Genomic DNA, 24,752 nt, shown 5'->3' on the forward strand with positions numbered 1-24,752 from the left:
GTGCCTTGATTTGACTTGCTCCCCCAGGAGGTAAATGCACCAGAAGCAACATCTGCTAGAGTTGGAGACACTCAGAGCCAGGCTGCCTGGGTTGTACCGCAGTTCGGCCACTTACTGCTGTGTGCCTTTGGGTCCTGTGGTCCTCGCCCTGCATGGGGTAGCAACAAGCTACACCTTGTGGGAGGGTTGCATTCCTATGTAAAAGCACTGGGGAAAGGCTTGGCATGGGGCGGACAAATCAGTTTGTTTTAGCTCTCAGCATCATCGACAACATCACCATTGCCTTTCCTCCTCTCAGGAAATCCCTAACATTTTGCACCGAGGGGCTCCCAGAACTCTGCTTGATGCCTCCCCCAAAAGAACACTACTCTGTAAAGCATTCTACACCACTGACAGACAGCAACATGCTTCCACCTCTAACTTCTGCTTTGTACGCTCTTTCTGATCCCCCTCTCTTCTGCGTAGTTGCCCCACAGACGGCTGGAGATCACTTCCTGACCTACATCCCAAACTCTATCCTCCTTGGGCTCAACATCTGTTGATCCCGCACCAAACTGTCATATGACTTGTGTGTCCCATAGCTTTATTCTAATGAGAGGTGGGACAGGACCAATGGCAGGCAGCACAATGACCTACTTGGAGGGCCCACTTCCAGGGCACCCTATAGTCAAGGTACTGGCCTTGCCCTATAATCCAAACAGATGGAGAAAGAAGTACTCTCTCTTGGTGCATAGGATTTTTGATGCTTGATGTTAGTTTCAGCCCATGATAAATTAGTCAAACAGAATCTTTTACGCTGATAATATTTAGGATGAAGAATTAGTTCAGCCAATTTTGATTTTCCCCTAGCTGAATTTTCTCTTAAAGTAGAACTTGTTTTTGTTTACATTCGTGCAGACAGAATTCTGGGTCTCTGGTCTTTGGCTTTCAAATATCAAGAGGGTTGGTTGGTTATTTATTTATTTATTTATTTATTTTTAATGATAAAAGAGTTACTCCACTGCAGAGGTCTACTCTGAGCCCAACAGGCACTTTCCTTTTTATACCACAGGCAATCTCAGACTGGAGGTCACCCTCTCCACATTAGAAAAGAGACCCAGAATGGGACGCCTGGGTGGCTCAGTTGGTTAAGCGGCTGCCTTCGGCTCAGGTCATGATCCCAGCGTCCTGGGATCGAGTCCCACATCGGGCTCCTTGCTCGGCAGGGAGCCTGCTTCTCCCTCTGCCTCTGCCTACCACTCTGTCTGCCTGTGCTCGCTCTCTCTCTCTCTAACAAATAAATAAATTAAAAAAATTAAAAAAAAAAAAAAGAAAAGAGACCCAGAAGCCCACAGTCTGACCAAGTCTGCAGGGCGTAGTTTCCTTCAAAGCCAACTTTACTTCCCCAATTTGGATCTCAGCCTGATGTCACATTTCTTAGTCTTCAAAAGACAAAAAGGAAAATGAATGTTTCTGAACATTTGAAAAGTACAAAAAAATTTAAAATATATTCTAAGACAAAAATACTATGGATGAGGAAAAGTCAAGCAATGAATTCAAAGAAGGCATTTCAGTACATCTAATAGACATAACTCATATCAAAATATACAAAGACATATTTTAAAAATAAAAACACAACTATACAATTGGGCAAAATACATGATTGTGGCCAATAAACGTCTAGGAAGAGATATTTTAACCTATCAATCAGGAAATATAAATCAAGACCACAATGAGGTACCATCTTATATCTGCTTGGAAAAATTAAGAAGTCTGGTGACAGCAAGAGCGGAAGGGAATGTAGATCAGCTGACCCACGTATTGCTGACAGGAGTGTGAACCACTATGATCACTTGGGCAAAGTAACTGGGGCTATCATGGGAAGTCAAACACCTGTATCATGACCCAGCAACGCCATTGCTAGTTGGCACCTCTGTACCCCAGAGCAGTGGTTCTGAACTGGGGTGATTCAGTCCCCTCCCGAGATATTTGTCAATGGAGATACTTTGAGTTGTCACAGCTGTGGAAGGGCTGCTGTCGTCACCTAGCAGGTAGAGGTCAAGGATGTCGCTAAATATCCTGCAACGTGCAGGACAACAAAGAAGAATTCAGTCCAAAATGTCAGTGGTGCCAAGGTTGAGAAACCCTCCCTAGAGATACCAAAACACTCATGCACCAAGATAGGAGTCTAAAAATATTCTCAGCAGCACTGCTGGTAATTGCCAAGGAATGGAAACAACCCAAACACTCAGCAAACGCTCACCAACAAGAAAAATGATAAACAGATCAAGGTAGAGTCCAAGCGATGAAAAATAGTTGGTGGTCAGCTTCACGTGACGATACAGATGAACGTTAGATACACAATGTGGAGGAAGGATGTGTAAGAAGGACCATACCATAGGAAACACTTTCTAAAAGCTCAAAACCGCAAAACTACATAATGGGTTTAGTTAGACAAATGTGTTTGATAACATCATAAAGCAACAAACCCGTAAGGACAATGATAAATCATATTTGAGAGTGTTGGTTATCCAGGCACAGAGATGAGAAACATGGAAGCACATGGCTAAGTGTAAGTTAGGGGGAAGGCTCTGGTTTTTTTGTTTGTTTGTTTGTTTTGTTTTGTTTTGTTTTTTTAGCAAGACCATAGTCTCATTGATTTTTTTTATACCAATAGGTAAATTTTATATAAAAATAAATGAGGAGGGGGCCACACATGGACCCACAATGACGATACACATAAACCAAGGATTATGATTGATCCAACACTGTTCCCCTGGGATTTTTTTTTTTTTATAAATAGCTTTGTTTTTTAAGATTTTATTTATTTATTTGACAGAGAGAGAGATCACAAGTAGGCAGAGAGACAGAGAGAGATGAGGAGAAGCAGGCTCCCTGCTGAGCAGAGAGCCCGATGCGGGACTCAATCCCAGGGCCCTGGGATCATGACCTGAGCCGAAGGCAGAGGCTTAACCCGCTGACCCACCCAGGCCAGGGCTCCCCTGGGATTTTTACAACAGGTTTTTCTCAGAGCAGTTTTAGGGTCACAGCAGATGATACAGAGATTTCCCATAAGCAACGACCATTATTTTCAAAAGCAAAAAGGTCTAACTATGGGACAAGAGTGCTCTCTCCCTTTAGCCAACAATTATTTATTGAGCATTTATTTTATGCAAGACTCTGGTTCCTGCCCTTGGAGTTTATAGGCCTGTGGGGGGGCAGGACATTATATGACTAATTGTGTCAGGAAGTATTCAGCTGGGGAGTGGAGGACTGGCTGGTCTGGAAAGCAAGACTTCCACACAGTTGTGCTACTGGAGCAGAACTCAGAAGGCTGAGGAGGAACTGACCAGAGGAGAAGATGGGCGTTTGCACATGACATTGCCCTACTCAAACCTTAGGATTCAATCCAATTTGCCCAGCTAATACTTTAAGACCCTCTACCATCTCTCTGACCTCACCTTTCACTATCCCTTCCTAAATCTCCCTCTCCCAGTCTTAACTGGTCTATTGATCTATCCGCCCAAAGCCTCGCTTATTCTGCAGGTCTCTCTGCAAAAGACATTTCCCTGCCTGGAGTGACTCCTCCAGCTGTCTCTCCAGCAGACCCAGTCCCCAGGGACACCCAGTAAATAGCTGCTGACCGTTAAAGTCCTTTGGCACTGTGGACCTAGCGTGATGCTCAGCGCAGAGGCACCTGCTAAGGGTGGTCAAAGAAGAAGCCTGGCAAGAACTGAGACAGGGCCTTAGAGACCTCCCCATGTTGAGATAAGAAAGATGAGGTCCAGAGAGGGCAAGATCACACAACCTGCCAGATAGAAACCTGCTCTCCTGATAACCAGGCTAGTGTCTTTTCTACCACCAGACTACCCCATGAAACCAAAATCTAAACTGGTTTTATTGCTCTGTCATCACTGCACCGTCCTTCTACGCAACGGTCTCCCTCACTGTGCCTCTCAATCCTTCCCCCGCACAGCACAGACAGTATGATACACAACACACTGGAAGAATGGATGAAGCTGCTCACGGCCCCAGTTATCCCAGACCTGCGGGGGTACCTTGAGGAGCTCAACGTCTTGACCTAAGTATGACACTTGACATTGGTATGACATTTGTGGCAATTAATAGGAAAGCTCTGTCTTAAGGTTTAGATAAAATGCATACATTTTACACGCTCCATTGAGTTCTGTAAAATGTGCATGACTTATCAAAATTAGATGAAAAAATATTTCATGGAAATGTTTTGTTAAATTTACGACAGAGAAAGCATCCCCTTGGCTCCGTTTGCATCAGTGTTAACGAATACTTAAACCCCTTCGGATTTGGCTTCACAGTGACTCACACTTTCTGTTAACTTCAAGGCTGTTTCTAGGTTGCCAAGGGCCAAGATGAGATGTGAAAACTTCCAATGAGTGATCTTAATCAGTTAAGACATATATCTGACCAAATGAAACAGTGATTTCATTCAAAAATAGTTTTATCGTCCACCAAATTTTTTTTAAAAAGTTCCCTTAAAAGATTTTTGCCAGCCAAGAGAATGAAAAGACATTTAACCGAGCCCAGCTGTTGCTCTGATGTTTCCATGGTGAGAACCCAAAGTTAGACAGGAAAGTATTTATTGTCCCTGTAGCATGCAAAGTTTAGAAGGAGTATAAAGCATGGGCCACGGATACCGAATATATCTAAGAGCTGGACTACTGGCCAGAATCTTAATGCATAAGCCATTATCTTGTTACTCTGTTTTAGAAGAAAATACTAATGGGCCCAACACATTCTTTCTGCTGAAAACACGGAGTAGTTTCATATAACAGAATTCGAATCTACAGACTATAAACAGCAATAGGAAAAGATACATTAGCTAGGTTGCAGCTAATTCAGGTGTAAAGGAAATTCAGGTGCCAAGCAAATCAGTCTAATATTAACTATAGACAGTAGTGAGGCACCTCACTACTTTGTGTGTACTTTGATTTTATGTTTAAAAAAAAAACGTTATTCTAAGCCACAGATACTAGTAAATTGTGTTAAGTGTCCCTTAGAGATCTAGGCGAGAAGTGAAACCAGGATAAAGGGAGACTGGAATTCTCTACGAACTTTTAGAAATGGATGGGATGCCAAGCCTCAGGCTGAGGTTTCAAGATAGTGGCCTCCAGAGGTGAAAACAGCCCAGCCTTGGGTCTGGCTTGGCTTCCTACTTATCTAGTCATATAATAAAGTGAAACAGGAGGACGGGAGCTTCCAGCTCTGGTGTTCTGTGATAGCTTAAGACACAAAATGGTGTGGGCATTAGATAAGTTCTCCCATTTCCAGAATTTGCAACCACTAGTCTAATCCATGTTTACTGGCCAAGCTTAATTTTAAATGTTTCATATAATGGCCCCTCTTACACACATTCTGCTTTTCACAGATGGGAAGAGTCAAAAACTTTTAGTTATAAAGCAGAGAAACAGGTTACGTGTGTCTTGAAGAGCCAGATACCAAATGCAACCACCATGAGGAACCCAGCGTGTTTCAGAGTCTGTATGTAGTAATACCTTTCTAACTCATGACTCAGTTTGCTTCTAGAATTCTAATTGCCCTTTCACATACTTCAGACTTGAACCCACCAGAGTCAACTCTTAATATGGTAATAAAGTACAGATAATTGACAGCTGGAGATAAACCTCAAATCTTATACTTCATCCAGGGTTTTTCTCCACAACCTCATTTTCTATTTTCTACCCCCTCAAGTCATGCCTCCAAATTACCAACAGTAACCACACGGACTTGTGTGGGTAGCATTTGCTTTCTACTTCATTGGCCATCTGCTGGTGAAAATGCCAGCGAAGAATGAGTTGTATTAAAAGGAGATAATAGGAAGAGAAAAAAGAGGAGCAAGGGGCCGGAATTATCTACAAGGTCTATCACCAAAGGAACTGCACACAGGCCACCAGCCCACATGCTGCCCTGCAAAGTCACACAGTCCCCATCGTGTCCCGGTGTGGGGCTCAGCCTGGTTCAAGAGGGTGGCCCTGGGAGATCCAGCAGTGAGGACTACTGATTCTTTCTCCAGTGTGGGCCTTAAATTCTTCACAGCCTATAGCAACCTCCAGCCTGGTGATCCTCACCCTTGAGATATAGGATTTTAAAATGTTAATGCTCAGGTCCTACCTTTAGAAACCATATTCCACCATTTTGAGGCACAGACTGATCTCAGGTTATTTTCAGTGCTCCACAGGGTTGAGAACCAATGCCCAAGTCCAAGGTACCAATGTTTTTAGGTAGTTCTGCATCAAGAGCTACACCCCCAGCATTCCAGTGTCCACTTCTCCTCACCTCCAATCTGATCCCCACCAGGAAGACAGGTATCTCCTCAGAGGTGCATGGCTAATCTTACATGTCAAATAACCACCGGACTCCATGCTCTGGTTTCCAAGGTCCCGCAGGACATAACCTGCTTGCTGTGCAACCTCATCTCATCTCCATGGCACCTGTGTCCCCAGTCTATGCTCTACAACCCTATCTCTTGAGACCCCTCTTTGTCACCTGGGGACGTCAAGCCCCTTCCCCCCTTTGCCACAGAACATGGCATTCCCTCAGCCCAGGGACTTCGTCTGGTCTTTCAGAATTCAGGCTAACTGCCTGAGGAGTCATCTTGGACCACTGCCATCCCACTATCCTTTTTTCTAAAGAAGCTCTTAAAAATGAATACGTAATTACAGGAATACATCCTTCCTTCAAAAAAGTTTAAGACTACCGATAAAAGTTAAGTTCCCTTTGATCAGAGATAGCCACTGCTACAACACATCAGGTGGGTAAATTTCCAGATTAAAAGAAAATTGAAGCCTATATTATCCTTTAATCTTTTTATACAGCAGCTGACACAGCAAGGATGTCAGTGCTTCATGCTGCATTTCTTATAACTGCCGGTTGCATTCCATAATACGCCTATTCCGTGTTTGCCTTCACGAGCCACTCCCCAGCTCTCTGCTCTTATAAATGATAGTGTGATGAAACCCCTGCCCGTAGCTTTGTGTCCTTCTGCAAGTTCTCCTCAAGGGTGCATCCTTCTATCCCTGTTACCCTCCACCACACAGCCCTGTTTACTTCCTTCAAAAGCCCTCTTCCCACTACACACATTTGCTGCGCTGTTTGTACGCACCCTGTCTGAGGCTTCGTACGGCTCATGTTCCCCATTGTGCCTCAGAACCAAGAATGTGGCAAGTACAGGAATATAAGAGCTGGGTAAATAACGAAGGCATGGATAGGATTTTGCTTTCCTTCTGCCACAAACGCAAAGCAGTCAGCCTAACACCAAGGCTCACAAAATGTTGATATTGAGAAGTCCATCCAGGTGAAGTCCCTCTGAAATGAGATGCTCAGGCCTGGGGAGCTCTCTTCCAGGGGTTTGCCCACTGACTGACAGACACAAGCTATCAGTGTGGACCCAAGCCCCAGCCATGTTTTTACAAACACAAGGTACATCATCTTTGTCCCCCCCCTCCCCATTCTATGATCAAAATTATTTACCTTTCTATTGAAAAGGCAACTTTACAAAGCTTGACACAGTTAAAAAAAAAAAAATGTGTTCTAGTATCTTCCCAAGGCCAGTAAGTCAGTATTGGTTTCCGCCTGGAGGCCTGCTGCTGACACGGGTCACCACACCCTCTGTTCCCCTCATACCCTGTCCCGTCCAACACCTTGACGAGACAGATGCCTGCATGCAGCAGGCTCTGACTGGCCCACTTCCTTATGGGGACACATCTCTAGCCATTTCTAATCCCATGTTTATAAAACCAGAACCACACAGTTGGGGGGGCACCAAACCTCTCAGGAATGACATTATTTCTCTGGGGCGATGTGAATATCAAAGTTGAGTATTCCTAAAGTGTGGTGTAAGTGCCTGTGAATTCCTGAGCTCTCGTGTCTTGGGAAGTACGCTCTGTCACAGTCATCGAACGGGATTTAGGCTGCAGATACTTGTCTCAGATGTGCCCGGGTGTCCTTGAATTCTCCAGACCACCCTCCGAGGGCAAGGCTGGCTTCCTTCTTGGCTAGGCTCTGCCTCTGCTCTGAGGAAAGCAGGATCCACTGGGGTGGAGGTGGGTGCCCATGCTCACTCATTTATTCTAGTTATTTAATATATTCTCTGTGGGGCATTCTCACACTAAGCACTTTTACTTGGTTTACTCCTTGAATTCTCACACGAGCTGTGGAGGTAGTACTAGTATTACTCCACTCACTGATGAGGAGCTGAGGCACAGAGTAGTTAAAGATTTTCCCTGGAGTCACACAGCTAAAAAGCAAGCTGTGATCTGAATCCAAGTAGTCCAACTCTAGCACGCAAGCTCCTAACCACTGTGCTATGCTATCTCTGCTGTGATCATTTCTCTGTGGGATTGGTGGGGGGGGGTGGGTAAGACTTTTCTATGTAAGGACTGGAAGAAGCCATTAATCCTTCCTTCTTCCAGATTCTTTCGTGAACATCAATGTCTCTTCTCACTGTATTCACGTGCACAGTGAGTCTCCTGGCTCTTACCTTTCGCTCATCCCACCTCATCTCAGGCAGGGCACCATGAGACGTATCTGAACCACGGCTGTAGTCCATGTTAATTCTGGTCAGTTTCTGAACCAAACACATAACCTCACTCAGAAATAAAGATTTTTTTCAACGTGAATCTGAGCTTCTGTGACCATGGTCAGTGTGGTGAGCACGTGCTGTGAGATACCAATGCCATCAGCCCCAGTCTCTCTCTCTCTTTGGGCCTATCCCCTCCAATTTCCAAAAGTCTCCTTTGCAAAATGCTTCAGCAGCTACACCACTGGCCACTCTTTCTTTTTTCACCAGGTCAGAGTTGGCCTCTTCAACCTACATTTTTGGGGTTTTAGTTCCCTGTTCATTCAACCTTTATGAGTGAAGAGCTACCACCAAGATTCCTCTGCAGACCCTTGTCAAGCAAAGGTAATCACATTCCTCCTTGCATGACCGGATCCAAACAGCTCACTCAGTAATCATTAGAAAGCCTCTGCTCCATTTGCAAAGGCATTCTGGGAATCATATGAGACAGAGAGAGAGAGAGAGAGAGAGAGGCTCACGTCCTGAAGGACCACCCACACCCACACAGACTACCAAGAAAAATCAAACTTCTCCAGAAAGGGCTTTGAACATCCACAACATGGAGGGGAAGGTGCACATTATAGGAAATGTGGGGTTCACACAAGTCAAGGGAGAGCAGGTTGGAGGCTGCAAGAAAATTCCCAGAGCGAATCAAAGATTTAATGGGAAATAAGAACCTTTCCTTCTCTTTGAAATGTGCTCACTATGGCTCTCCCAGTAAAGGCTGTCTCTTCCTGAAACATCACACCAAGGCGGGCCACTCTGGCTTGAAAAATATTCCCACTTGAAGACAATCGATTTCAAGGTTCATTGAGTTGGCAAGAAAGTGAGCTTCTCAGTTCTAGCATTTCACAAGATGATAAGCCCGCACATTGGTTTCCACAGCTTTATCCAGTCACTGCTCCTCTCACTTGCTTTCTCCCCGGATTATGGCATTTAAGCCTAGATTTCAACCATCACCTACATGTACCTGAGTTCCAGAAACATCTATATAGCTGTCTAGGGGAAGTTGTACTCGTGATCCAAGGACACTCACACTTAATGCCCAAAGCCTGCAAAGTGGCCTGAGAGCCATCCCGTTGTGCTGGGCTAGTAGCTACCTGGGCATCACCCAGACTCCTTTTTCTGACCATAAAATCCAGTCACCGTCCTCCAGATAACGCCCTCCCTGTCTTCTCAGCTGCTCCTACTCGCCTGAGTCAGGCTCTCTCCCGGACTGTTGCCACCTGCTCTCTGCTCTTCCAAACACAACCCTGATCACACCTCACTTAAAAATTCACCAGTAGCTTTGCTCAGTTTTAAGGATAAAATTTTGCCAATTTCTTCAGAACCCAGAAAGATTCCCAAATCCAATCCGGCAAAGCTCCAAATGTAAACAAACATCAGTTGAATCAGTACATTGTGCACAGGAATACAACACAGTAGCTCAATGATTCCTCACTTTTAAAAAAAGCAACAAAGTTCAAACCCCCAAGAAATCTGCAATCTAGTCACAGTGAAATTTTGAGAAAACAGAGATCCTGCCCCAGAAATCAGGAGTTTTACAAAGCCTCCTCTTCCTCAGGCCTCAGTATCTCTGCCTTTTCTAGGTTCTACCCATATCAAGCTCACTCCGCCTTGCCCCACCACCCCTAGCACTCTCCACCCCCCCCCCCACCCGCCCCTTACCGTCAATACTCAGGAAACCAGAAAGAGCCTCTTAGGCACCAGACGGTAACTCTGAATCCCTGGCTGGCTTTCAGTCACACTTACCTCACAAGGTCACATCCCTTGTCGGCGAATCCCATTTAGAACAAATCATTTGCCATGAGACGCATCTTCCCAGGTAGCCACTTGCCGCACACGGCACCAGCTGGGTTGTTAACCTGGCTGTTGTGTAATCCTCTAGCATGTTTATGCCAAGGCACAAAATCTTGTCTCCAGCTTGCATCCGTATTTATTTAACAATTACCTTCTTTAATAGAACAAAACCCAGGAAAGCTCCAGGGCATGGAGTGACGGTAGGAACAACAGTGAGCTAAGCACACGTCGGTGCTGCCTCTCTTAAATCACCCACCACCCTATTAAAACAGCAGCATCATCCTGAGTTTACAGGGGAGAAGACGGAGGCCAAGCCTGGCGAGGAAGTACAGTCCGCTGCTGGGAAGACCGACCCTGTGCTCTCAGCCACCTCAGCTGCTGCTCCCTCACTGCGCTTGGTCAAACTCTCCTCCGGGAACCAGGACCGAGCAAGTCACCGAGTTGCAGATCTCGAGGCTCAGCACCAATGACCCAACACCTATTCGTCTTAGGCTCTTTGTCTGTCAATCCGTTGCTCATTGCTAACTGTTTCTGAGCAAGAGAGAGCCAGGACTACTCTGCTGTTTCTGTCACAGACCCTGCAACTAATCGGCTGAGAATTCTGTGACCCCTGGCCATGGAGTCCTGTGGACAAGGTGTGAGACAGACCAGAGAGCGAGGCACTGCCCTAGAACTGGGCATCCAAACACGCCTCTTCCCATCAAAATATGGGAAGATGAGCTCACCCGCCCTGCTAATGTTTCCATAATTAGGCTCCCCTTTGCCCACTGGTTCCTGTGGCTGGTGGAGAGGAGCCAACACCCCTTCCTACTTCTGCAGGAAAATAGAAAACAACTCCCTCTCCAATTGCCTCCCTCCTGCTCCCACTCCGAGGCTAAGGCTCAAGGTTTGGCTCCTACCCCCCACCAGGCCACTAACTGATACACGCCAGGCATGAGCCCCAAAAAGGTGAGGACAGCCCAGCCTCTGATCATGTTAAGTGTGGCTTCCTCTCAACCAGATAAATTTCTGTTCCTATACCTTCCTTCCCTCCTTCCTCTATCCAAGATAGTTGTTAGGCTTAGTTATGAAACTCGAGGAAGGCTTGTTCCAGTGTTGAAACTCTTGCTCTGAACATTTTCAGAACTCCTTAGGAATCGTCTTCAGTGCCAATGTTTGAAAAGAACAAGCAAATCAGTGTGATTATCTCAAGATCAAAATCTAACAGTGACTATAAACAATACAGCTCATTAGGATTACCAAGTCACAGTAAATATTTGCTCTAAATTTTTGCTTGTTCAGCAAATCTGATTCATCCTCAAAACAGTTGTTACTGTTGAACACGTTCTATAGGTTCAGAGCATAGTCCCAGGGATATCTGGTTCTGAGCATACGCTCTGGGCTCGGAATGAATGGATTCCAACTCAGCCGTGTCACCCAACACCTGTGATATCTGGGGCCCACTCTTCAACCTCTGTGCCTCAGTTTCCTCACCTGTAAAAAGGGGAAGGGTCCACCACTCTCTTCATATAATTTATAATACATGCAAACTTCTCAGTATGATAGTGAGCACAAAGTCAGTGCTCCTTACGTGCTGTTCCTGGGGTCACTACGCATCTAGACACTGAAGGACAAAGAGCCAAGCATCCTTCCCAGACAAAGTAGAGGCCGGTTAGGAGGAGGATCCACTCTCCTAAATAAGCATGCCGCCTTAAAGCTGTGCAGGAAGAGACTTAACAAATTGGACCCCCTAGCAATATGTTTTATGCAAGCACCAAGAGACATCAGAAGTGAAAATATATTAATAGAAAAGGTAAAAATATTTGTGACATAGTGGTCAGAAGTTATTATCTATAATGTATCAAGGATGCTTATCTTCTATCTGCTTTTTATTTGAATATTTCTGTATTAAAATACAGTATCTGCTCATTAAAACGGATAAACCATTTAGGAGACAAATGAGCCAAGGATACAAACAGGCAACACTCAGGAAATTTCAACAGCCAGTGAAGCAATTAAAGATGAACCACCTCAGTAGTAATCAAAAAGTGCACAGTGAGGGGCGCCTGGGTGGCTCAGTAGGTTAAGCCTCTGCCTTCGGCTCAGGTCATGGTCTCAGGGTCCTGGGATCGAGTCCCACATCGGGCTCTCTCCTCAGCGGGGAGCCTGCTTCCCCCTCTCTCTCTGCCTGCCTCTCTGCCTACTTGTGATCTCTCTCTGTCAAATAAACAAATAAAATCTTTTTTTTTTTTTAAGTGCACAGTGAAATGCTGAGGCACCACAATTTACTTTCCAGAAACACTGAGCTTCTGAACAACTCCTCAAGCATCCAGTGCTGGTGATGGTGTGAGAAAATGGTCAGTCACGTGCAGAGGGTGGGACAGCAAAGTGGTATCACCTTTTTGAAAGCCAGCGGCATGGTATCAATAGTAAAAATCTCAGGTCCTTTGATCTAGAATCTCACCCTTAAGAATCTATCCTAAAAGAAAGCCAACATATGTGTATAAACACATGTGTGTATGCTTATTCCAGAAAGTTTAGTACTAGAAAAAAAAATTGGTATCAAGACATAGCAAAATGAGTGAAGGCATCCTGTTTTTATAGTATACCCATATAACGGAACACTAAAGCAATAACTTTTCTAAATGTGCTGACATAAAAATCTGGAAGTGGTAATATAAAAAGATGGCAATGTGTATTTGATAGTTGCTTATTAACTGCCAAGCACCAAGGATATTTGTTTTATTTCTATGGGATCACAGGAAATAAAAAAGTAGTTGAATAAAATGGTGAAGGACAGGGACTCTAGAGGCAGACCCCTTGAACTCTAAAACCAGTTCCACCATGAACTCTAAAATCAGTGCCACTGTCTGTGGGACTCTGGACAGTTCCTTTAACTCTCTCTGTCTCAGTTTCTTCTCCTGCCACATGGAGACTCTAACAGCACCTAGCTCGTGGGGTAATGGTGAAAATGGGCTTAGTACCCTGAAGCTCCCAGCATACGGCCTGGCGCATAAGCAGGTGCCCAGGAAAGGCGAGCTACTGTCACATCTGTTAATTGCCACTACGGTCCCCCTTTGCACCCTATGGTCCAACTAGGTCTGTTTTACACTGCATAGCCGGTACTGCATCTTTACATCATACATCATTTTTACTAGAAATCAGAGTGGCTACATAGTCGGTGCCCCCTAGGTGCCAGGGGCCGTATCTAAGTTGACACATGGCTGTTAGTGGTGGAGCCAAGCACCTGTTCCCGAGTGTCGGTACTCCCATCCTAGGTGGGAATGGGATGGACTTGTGCGGACTGAGTGCTCCTCTGCCCTTCGGGAGCCACAGTCTGTTCTCCCCCACAGGTTCAGACTGAGCTCCCGATGCTAGGGTCCACATTCCGTCTCCACACTGTACCCAGCCTGACTCCTCCTCCCTGAAGTGCAGGTGGCCTGTAGCCCATGTGGACACGGTCCCTCTCCGTTTCGCATTTTCTGGAACCTGCCAGAGCCAGGCCACATCATGTCCCTGCAGCTTGCGGATCAGGTATATATACAGTCAAACGACCACGTCTGGTCCCTCCCAGCAGGAAGCTCAAGCCCTTGACCCCAACCCTAATCTCCCCCATGGGCCTGCTGACCTCCTTATCACTTTCAATCTATTAGAATGAGTACTCCGGTGTAACATATATTAAGACTTGTTTATTTGTTTGTTTTTCTTATTTTTACCTCTTGTCTAACTTACCTAACAAAGGAGAAATTCTTGAATTTAACTTTTTTCATTTCTTGACCACTGGTCGATAATACCACCAGCCAAGAGGTGCATGCCGACTGCTCCTTCCCGGTACTTAGTCCTCAGCACCACTCGAACCTCTGGGAGCAATGGGTAGTCAGAGCGACCCCAGGGAGTTTGTCCTGTGTTCCTATTCCCCCAAACAGATTCCTGAGCCTGGCTGCAGAACAGCACGGCTCCCATGATAGAATCACGTAGAATCATGGCTCGATCTTGCTGCTTTGTAATACAGCCGGCGTCACGCGTCATTTTGTCCATTTGGGGGAATGTGATAGATACGAAGCTGATCGGAACTGGGTTTACTGGGCATCTGGACTACTGAGAAAATCATGAGGTCGAGTCAAACCTTTGGTTTCCCCAGAGGGTTCAGCATACTCCCTAAGAATTTGAAGTGTAAAACTTTGCTAAATGAGTTAAAACAAAAACAAGCAAAAAAGGGACTCTACTTTCCATATGGTAGCCGAGAAATCTGAGAATTCTAAATGCTGAATATAGTCAACTCTGACCCATGCACATAAACGTTTGAAGGAAAACCCACAGAGCTCCATGTGCTTCTAAGGAAGACACCCCCTCCTTCCAATGGTCAACGGGCATCCTACCTTGGCATCATCCCAAGGAGTAATGGAAAATTACAATAAATGACTTGCTGTCTTTTAAGGTGGGGTTTCTCAGATTTAGCACTACTGATATTTCGGACAGATAATTCTTGGTTACAGAGGGCTGTCCTGTGCCTTGCAGAATGTTCGGTAGCACCCCTGGACTCTACCCACCAGGTGCCGATAGCACTCCGTGTGCCAAATATGGCAACCAAACATGGGTCTAGACAGGGCCAGATGTCCTGAGGGACAAAACCACAACCATAATGGAACACTGGGACTGATTCTAGGCTGTTTCCACCTCCTGGAGCAGCCCCACCTTTCCTGGACTTACAGCCAGATCCCCTTCTCCTTGCTGGCTCTGCTTGTCCCCTCATCTAACTCATCTCCTGCTTTTTCCAATCCCCTCAACCATCCACAGTGCCTTGAGAACTTATGAGCAGCACTCAGCAAAACCCCCGATAGTCTCAGTGTCTCCATGGACTATTCCTTGCTCCCAACCTGAACTTAGCACGCTGTTCCCTACAGTCCTCTCCTACAGCATGATGGGCTCTTCCCTCATACCCCACAGACTCCTCTTTGCCAATTCCAGATCATTTCCCTCCCAATCTCCCTCTAGAAACCCAGCACCTCAGAACAGAGGCTGACCCATGATAGCATGGGGGCCAAATCGGGCTTACCACCTATTTTTATAGAGTCTGTCTGCTAAGGATGGTTTTCAGATTTTTAAGTGGTTGAAACACAAACCAGAAGAATATTTCATGACGTGGAAAATTCCAGTCTCGGTGTCCTTATACAAGCAAGCTCATTTGTTCACCTGTCTCTGGGTGCTTTTAGAAAGGCAGAATGCCACTGACTGTTGCAACACAGAAGGTCTGACCTGAAAAGCTTAACCTATGTACTACCTGGCCCCTGACAGAGATAGCTTCCAACCCCTGCCTTTGGGGCACGTGGCAGCCTTCTGTGCCATCCGCTCCCAGCTGGTTGTCATCATCAACTACCTGCCAGGTCACTCTTCCATGTGTATTAAAATACACACAGTACTGAAGGCTGGATGACACAACTGTTAACGTTAGTGACTGAATCAAGGTCAAAATTACCTCCACAAGTTGGAACGTTGTGTGGAAATCAGCAGGATGAAAGGTTTTATATTATTAAGTCACATGCAATGTTCGTTATCAGAGAGACTGACATACAGAGCAGGAAGAAGCCCTGGTGTGTGCCGACAGAGGGAAGAACCAGGATGAACAGGGAAACACTATGGGGAAATTTCATCCATGTAACAGAATATCAAGCAATAATAGAGCTAGAATATTGTGGAGTGCATTTAGGTCAGAAGACTCTCCTTACAAACAGAAAAGTCCAGGGATAGAATGGGGTGCCCCAGAGAGGAGACGGTCTGAGCCTGGAAGTGCATAGGAAGGTCTCCTGCTCTAGGCTTTAAGACTTTTTTCTCCTAAGATTATATACTTATAATTTAAACCAGCAACACTGGTTCTTTTGCTGATTCGAGGCTAAAAATAATTTTTTTGGTAAAAAATGAAAGCACCAACATTTTTCTTCCTTCCAGTACAAAGACAGAAGTGCGAAGATGAATTTTTGTGTTTTTTGTTTTGTTTTTAGAAAGAATGAGAGAGCACACACAAGCACAGGAGGTACGAAGCAAGGGGCAGAGGGAGAGAGAATCTGAAGCAGGCTCCACGCCCAGCACAGAGCCCAATGCAGGGCTCAATCTCGCAACCCTGAGATCATGACCTGAGACAAAAATTAAGAGTCAGGTGCTTAACTGACTGAGTTACTCGGGCGCCCCTTAAAGCATCTCTTGTGGCTATATAAGCCATGATGAGCTTTATCTTTATACTTACAGTTTGGATTTCATTTTTGAGGCACCTGGGTGGCTCAGTGGGTTAAGCATCTGACTCTTGATTTCGGCTCAGGTCATGATCTCAGGGTTGTGAGATAGAGCTCATGGGCTCCACGCTGGGCATGGAGCCTGCTTAAGATTCTCTCTCTCTCCTTCTCCCTCTGTCCCTTCCCACCCCCTGCTACCCCTCACACTAATGTGCTCTCTTTCAAAAAAAAAAAAAAAGATGCTTTTAGGTGACAGATGACCAATAACCATAAACTTATCCCTTATTTGATAAAGGCTGAGTGTAGAGTTCTAGTTCTTAAGAAACCAAAGCAAACCAATCTGTGCTTTGAGTCTTAGTCCTTACTGGAATTAAAGCACAGAGCCCAGCAGGCTTACATCATAAGGAGACTTTGAAATTTTCTCCTTTTCATCTCTTAGAATTTTTATATTTACATCAAAAAATATATATCTACATAGTATGTAAATAAAATTCCTTCTCATTCAGTGACTAGGGTCAGAGATGGTGGGTTGGGAAGTGATTCTGTGTGATTTTAGACATTGAAAGGCAAGGGCTAAAGACTTGTGTTTAACCCACAACTCAGCCCCTTAGTTCTGGGCTCATCACAAGGCACCAAGCCCCTGTCTTCTCACTTGTAAAATGAGGATGGAGATGCTTGTCCTGCTAGACCTTACAGAGGACCACCATGAGAATTTTGTATGACGTTAAAGGACCATTTGAGTGGAGAATGCCATACGCATTTTAGGGAGAACATGAATCTTTAACCTCTGACATGTTCCCATCATCTTCCTTTCAGAGGTGCTGGGACTAGTTGGGTCAGAATTATAAAATCCAGTCTAAAATTCCTAGGTGCCATATGCAAGGCATGTTGCTACAAGTCAGCAGGGAGTAAGGCCAGAATGCTCCCATAGATGAAGAGCGGTCTAGGTCAGGCACGCTTCTGTGTCTTTCAAGGTCTGTGGGTTGTCTGACACAATGAACTACTTGATTCAAACATACCATTTGGAGGCACAGATGTGGAGCAGGTGACTAAGCTATGTATGCTGGGATCATTTCCCATTCGGCTTCTCGTCACCCTTCCCCTCCATCCCACTCCCACCACTGCCAAAACTGTACTGTTGTTTTGGGGCCAGAGGGCAAAATCCCTCCAACAGGCTTCATGGATAAAGCCACTTCATAATCAATCTGTACAATGTTATCTGTATTTACAAGCAGGAAAGTGTGTTCTTCTCAAATAAATGCTATAAATTTACGTCAAAGTACTCATTTCAGTAAAATGAAAACGCAGTCCTACTTGAAAAGAATGAGACAAGAAGAGTGCAAATTGTCATGTGTAGCTTCCTGTGTCAGATCCCGCCAAGCCCCGCACCTTGAAACTGTCAACGATGCCCAGGACGGTCCACTCCATTGCTGCCATCCTTGCCAACTTGTCACAAGGCATGGCTGCCTGAGCTCACAACATGGGCACCTTGGACAAGCGTAACAGTAAGAAACAGACCAGGAATCTACATGACACAAGTCGGACAGGACAAGAGAACACCAAGTGCTGTGGATAAGGACTCCAGAGGACTGTCCTCAGCATCTGGGCTGGGTTTACATACAGATTTTCAGCCCACTGTACACACTTCTCTCCATGTTAATTTCCGAAGCCATTAGCTAGCAGCAGTGCTGAAGAGAACGTTACATGGCCTTTGACCACTAAGTGTCTTGAAGATCTTAGACCACAAGGGGCAACAACGATCGTGGCCAACCTTCTCATTCCTCAGTCTCTTTAGAAGTTTTCATCTTCCTTCCATTATAATAGAGCTTGTTCTACACAAACCCTTAGAAACAGAACAATCTGTAGGTGGATAGTTAAGTGCTAGAGAAGAGTGTCCATGCCGACGGGCTTGCACATCACTCTCGGACTCAGGCCCTCCTTTCCTTCTGTGACAGGAGGCACCCCAAGGCATGACCGGCTCATCCTCCAGGGATCCTGTGAGTACCAGACTGCTTGGGGCATCTCTCAAGACGAGGGTGGGTATTCCCTTAGGAAGGAACATAACTTGATCACTTTCTTAAGGGCATCTAACTTTTTCTGAGTTATTTTCTACTTCAGGCAGCCTCATGACCTACATGTGGTTCCCAGGTGGATTTCCATGATGACAGAAAATGCTGCAGCCAAATGATATAAGCAGAGCTCCCACATGCCAGCAGCAGGAGGGGACGCACTGGCAAACCAGTGTACCAGGCAGTCCAGGTGGACCTGGCTGGCATGGACGGGTCCACAGAGCTCCATCATCCTCGTGAACGGACAGCATTCACTCGGGAAGATAGCAGTGGACCCAGACCCCAGAACAGCATGGCCATCCACCTGGCTGCCCCTCTGCTTTACAGAACCATTTCTAAGTTCCTATAGATTTTGTCAAAATTTATTACTTTGTGTGTGTGTGTATATATATATATATTTCTCATGAGATCATCAACCTTTCTATTCCTTCCTATCTACCTTCCTCATTCTTACTTTCTCCCAGCCCAGCTGTGAGCCTGAGAAAGGCAGAGATCATACCTTATATCTTCACTGTATCAGAAAGTCCTGGCCTATAACAGATACACAATAAAAATGTTTGCTAAATGACTAAAAAAATGATGGCAATAGCATTTACTAAATCTACATATATATTTATATATTATCTACTCCTATGAATATAAAGCAATGTATATGTACATATATGTTTCTATATTTTATCGATTTAATTCAAACAGGCTTATTCTATTTAAGGAAAATCACCCTCAACTATGCATTGCTACAAGTATCTCAAGACTTACGATCTTACATTTTCAGGATGGCGCACAATTTGTTGCTACGTAGTTTTGTGTTTTGGATTCTTTTCCATTTGATAAAGCATAGATTTTCTGAACTGATATTAATCGAGATAGGACTATCAAAGCACAAATGTGTGAAGGAGAGCTCATGGGGTTGGTAAGATCAAATCTATGCCTATCCCCAGGACCACCTTGCCAGGTGGATGTTCCAAGGGCCTCTAGGGGTGATGTTTTAAGGAGGGAGAAGAGGCAGGGAGCAAGTCAGGAGAAGCTGTGTGGTCGGCAAGGAGGGCCGGGTAGTGGGTCCCTGCAGGGTTGTGACCCCTCCCACCTCTCCAGGGTCCCTGCGCCCCTCACAAGGGCTGGGGTAATGCTTACTTTTCACAGTGCTCTCGTACTTGACTGGGCTTGAAGCCAGGAGCCGACTGGGAACAGGGACTGGTGGGGGCCGACAGGGGACTCTGGGTGCTCTGCACGGAGTGCCTGCGGCTGCGCCTGCGGTCCAGGCCCCGCTGCTCTCCTGTGCCGCCGCTGCTGCCACCGGAACACACGCTGGCCCTCCTGCGGTCCCTGCACCCACTCGGGGGCGGCTCAGCGCTCTCATCGCCATCCTCCAGCCGCAGTGCCACCTGAAAAAGCAGAGAGCGCCCAGGGCAAGGTCAGACGTGACAATCTCTCCGAGACCTTAGGTGTGATCTGCATTTCAGGCTCCCTCTAAGGAGACTTTCCGTTCTTTCCATCCTGCTAACTCCGCTTCTCTACAAGATCTTCACAACCACAGGCGTGCCCAAGTGCAGTCTGCAAACTGAAAGAGGCTTGCCGCTGTCTACTTTCCCAGTCAAATGAGGAGGGAAAGGCCCAAAGATATCCTGGGTAGGTCTGAGAAGGACTCTGTAACTGGACAGGCTCTTTACCCTGGAGCCCAGGACTGTCCTTTCCCGGGCTGCAGCTCTCCGGGCTCCCCCTTTGCTCTGCTCTGGTCCAAAAGGAAGGGTCTGTCCTGAAGCCCAGCTGCGGGGGGCCCTCGAGTGCCTGATCATTCCTGAGCTCGCTTCCCGACACAGCACAGCAAGGATTCTGGCTGGAGGCGAGAGCCACCCGAGGCAGGTGAGCGGAGCTGGCCTCAGCCGGGGATCTGTCGCAGAGGGCCCTGCAGCAGCACGGACTGCCTGAGGTCAGCGCCTCCCCCGGCACAGCAGCGAGGGGGCTACCCTCCCCCTGGCCTGGTCCACAGAGTGCGGTTGGAGCCTGAAGTGACACAAGAGAGCCAACATATGCTTGTCACAAAAATACATACCAGAGATAGACCTCACCCCTCAAGCCATTGTTTTGTTTTGAATCTCCTCTTAAAAGTAACCTACATTTGGCCAGGAGAATAACCGCCTTACACTTGGCCACTTTGAACTTCCCGCGGGAACCCGAGCCAGCTGGCACCACACGCCCAGACCTCTGCCCTCCCCCGAAGGGTATTTTAGTCCTGTTCCTAGTTGGCGCCCTCTGTGGAGGCCCAGCTCGGCCATCTCTTAATCTTGCTCCCTTCTGGGTCCTGCTCTACAGTGGTCTCGGTTTGGGTGCTGCCGCCCTCAGCCTGGGCTCTGCCATGGCTCCCTCCTTACCCGCGCCCACTCTTCCCGGCCAGGGACGATGCTCACTTGCATTGCCAGCTCCCGTAAGTGGGTTCTGTGCCAGCCCTCACTAAAACTGGGCAGTCGGCAGGGCACCAGCTGTCGCTGCCTAGACCTCGCCTGCGCGCTGGTGTGCCTCTCTCCAGCCAGCTGAGACCCACAGCTAATTAGTTGCCTTTTCTCCAGCTGGCCCTGGGAGGATAACAGTGTTGCATTTGTGGGATTGCCTTAAGTACAGCTTCTATAGAGATGAGTTATGTGGCTGGTACTCAATAAATAGGTCCATCCTTCCCCAAGCAAGGCCGTCAGATGCAGGGGCCCAGGATGGCCACAAATCCCCCCACCGCACAGAAGCAGCATGGCTGAGCCTGTCCCAGCCAAGTCCAGCAGTGCAGTGTCTCTGACTCCGCAACCGAGGAGTTCCACGGTCCTGCACCCCCAGAGATGCCAGTTCTCCGGCCCTGCAGGAGCTGTTGGTCACATTTCACAGCTCAGTCCTGACAGGGGAGAGAACGGAGACCCAGACTGGCTGACCATGCAATATGGTTTTCATATCACCTGTCTGTAGAAAACCACAGTTAGTGCAAAATCAGTGGTTCCCCATGCTCCAGGTTTGGGCCCCTGTACTCATCTAGCAAGGTGAGCTTGACCGCGTCAAGGCCAGGTGGACCACCCTCATCCCGGTTCCCGGGGATGAACATCTGGGACAGGTGGCCTGTTTCACAGGGGTGTACCACCCCTTTTCTCCCTCCCATCTCCAGTTTCCTCCGGCTCTAGCTTTTGGGTAAGATCGATTTAGTGAAAACGCCATCTTTGTTCCGGATACATTTTATAACACACTCTCAGGTATAAGAGGACAATTTAATAATATTTTGACTATTTGTTCTCCCAGAATTTACTAGTCAGATATAATTTTGGGAGGTTTGAGGTAACAATTGATAACAGTTCAGAAAAGGTATGGTTATAAAATGTCATTGGAAAAAACTAAAGCAAAATATCATTAGAAAGTCCGTTTCCTAGGGGTCGCCCCTCCAACATCACTGCAGGAACTAAGAAAGAAATGATGCATTTGGTTAATCACGTTTATCATCTCCGCATTAGCACTTTAAATGGCATTCTCTGAGGAAGTTGGAGAATGATTGTATATCTAATGAAGGATGGCATTTTAAAGTATTTTTAACCAATTGTTTTTCCTCATTTTTTAGATATAAAAATTCTAGACCATTTGAACTTATTCTGACCCAAAGTATTGATTCTGCTTCTTATTAAGCACACATTTGGAATGATAAGATTAGGGGATAAAGTAGAGTTCAGATATTTCTAATTCCTTGTCTAACCTCAGAGATCCAAGGATCAAATAGCATGCCTCTTACAGCTCCTTTCAGAGAGAAGCTTTGTGCACACAGCACAGACCAAAACCCATTTTAACTGCCTTTTGTCAGAGAAGATGGAGACAATCAAGAAGTTTAAATGAAAAGAAAAACCTGGAAAAATTATCAAAGCAACCCCATAAAACAAATTTTAATGGGGGCTTCTAAAGTTCAGAACCTCAGCAAAACATCTATCTCTTTAAAAGAAAGAAAGGGGCACACAGAAGGGTAGTCATGGAGCTCAGAATCCCAGTCGGTTCAATGTCCGCTTTAGGCCTCACAGCGAGCAACTGTGTAACATAAAATTTGGGCCTGGTGTTCACTCATGATTTTGTTTTTACAAGAAGAATCGTAGAGTCGCCAGTATCCACCAGAGACAGGAAGAGAGGCTTTCCTTTCCCATGCAAGGCTACAGTGGGAGTGCCCATTTATTTAGATTCTTGGGAGCACGACAAATTAGTCAAGAACGTGCAGAGCTGGCCAAGACCTGGAGAGAACAGTGCTTACCACGCCTCTTCCTCCAAATCTCTGGTGTCAGATCTAATTAACTACATGTGCAACGAGCATCCTCCACCAAACCCAAGATGAGCTCAACCATGTCTCAGGGAATCTCTCGTCTCTCCCTAATGAGGAAGCATTTCACTTGCTGGGCCCCTCAGCAAACACCTTCTAATTCTTTTAATTAAATGTAGAACACTGTCTATATACTAACACCCAGATAAAGAGCAAACGGTTTCTCATTCCGACAGTGAGTGCTTGCATACTCTACCCTACCTTACTAGGAAAGCGGTTAGAAGCAGTGTAGAGTGCTGTGACAGCTTCCATCCACCACTGAGGCCGGAGAGTGATCTAGATGTTCTTTTCAAGTTTTTATTATGGAAATTTTCAAACATATGCAAAGTATGAGAGAGCCTGTGAAGACTGTGATGTGTTCATCATCCCTGATAGTCCAACAAGTACCAACGCCATCCAGGTTTGTGTTATTTATACATCACTCCCTGCCCCCAAGCCCAGACTTTGAAGTAAATCCCGGATCATATAATTTCATCTGTAACTATTTTAGTATATATCCCTAAAAGATAAGGATTTTTAAAAACCATAACCATCATAACACTGTTCACTTAAACTAATTTTCTAATACCATCAACTCTCCAACAATCAACAATCCAACAATCAACAATCCAACTTTTTGATGGAAGTCAAAAGCTACCACATTTCTTTGAGTTTATAGCATTACATTACTATTACCATTGGGACAGGCAGCCATCATCGCATAATAGATACACTTTCTCCATACTGCTATCTCACACCTTCTTCTTAATCCTTTACACATACATCTATACCTATAGATCTTGGTTCAGCTTTTAGGTGAAGTGGATGCCAGTGCTAGCACCACTTCAAGAAGCAACTATGCCAATGGCAGCTTGTAGGAGATGGTCACAGCTCTGGGCTCCCAGAGAGCCATGCCTCCCTGTTTCCTTGTTCTTGTGTACTCACCCCTCTACACTGAGTCCATTTTCCATGGGACTTGCTTTGGCCAATGGGACATCAGCAAACACGAGGCAAATAAGGCTTGAAAGGTGTTTGCACATTGGGACTGGCCCTTCTAAAATGCTGCTACCATGTGAAGAGGTGTGGGCTAGCCCACTAAAGATACATAGCCCAGCCAAGGGTCAGCACCCAAAGCCAAACCAAGTGAATGAGGTCATCTTAGAACAGGCAAAAAAAAAAAAAAAAAAAAAAAAGAACATGCAGCCCCAGTCAAGCCACCAGATAACTGCAGCAGCATGAGACTCTCAGCTGAACCAGACCCAAATGTCTGACTCACAGAATCATGAGCAAAATTGCTGTGTTAGGTCACTGTTTTCGGCTTGCTGTGCGGCAACGGTAATGGACATACATTTTAAAAATCACCTATGAAATGAAAGGACTTTAAGAGATTGGACTTATTAGTTAATGATTCCTAACATTCATAGCTACCCCGTCTCTTTCAGGGTCTCTGGACCCAATTCCAACACTAGGGGTTAAGCAATTCTTGGACATCTGCAGGGTGTCTAAGAGTTAAACTCAATTCAACTCAGTTCTGACACTATTTCCCCAGAGCCAGCATCAAATATTCTAGGTTAAGAGTTCAGTTCTACAGGACTGCCTCCTGCCTCCCACCCCAATTCAGAAGCCAGTTGCAAGCTCCAGGCTCTTACCTACGCTTCTGACCAACCACATTGGAGGGTCCAACAACCTCCCCCTTAGGTTCAATGAATTTGCTGGTGTGGCTCACAGAACTCAGGGAAATACTGACATTGACCAGGTTATTAAATGATAGGATAAAAAATATGAATCAACATCCAGATTAA

General features: G+C 45.9%; 1 protein-coding gene across 6 annotated transcripts in view; it reads right to left on the reverse strand.

Annotated features, from left to right (window-relative positions):
* The window catches only part of FHOD3 (formin homology 2 domain containing 3), a 460,829-nt gene that overhangs the window by 124,486 nt on the left and 311,591 nt on the right, over positions 1 to 24,752 (reverse strand). For all 6 annotated transcript variants that reach the window (XM_080821452.1, XM_080821455.1, XM_080821454.1 and 3 more), the window contains exon 10: positions 19,782 to 20,032. In XM_080821452.1, the coding sequence (XP_080677578.1) occupies positions 19,782 to 20,032 (251 nt within the window). The remainder of the gene's footprint in view (positions 1 to 19,781; positions 20,033 to 24,752) is intronic.

The sequence above is a fragment of the Martes martes genome, assembly GCF_963455335.1.
Source record: "Martes martes genome assembly, chromosome: 13".
Classification (NCBI taxonomy): Eukaryota; Metazoa; Chordata; class Mammalia; order Carnivora; family Mustelidae; genus Martes; species Martes martes.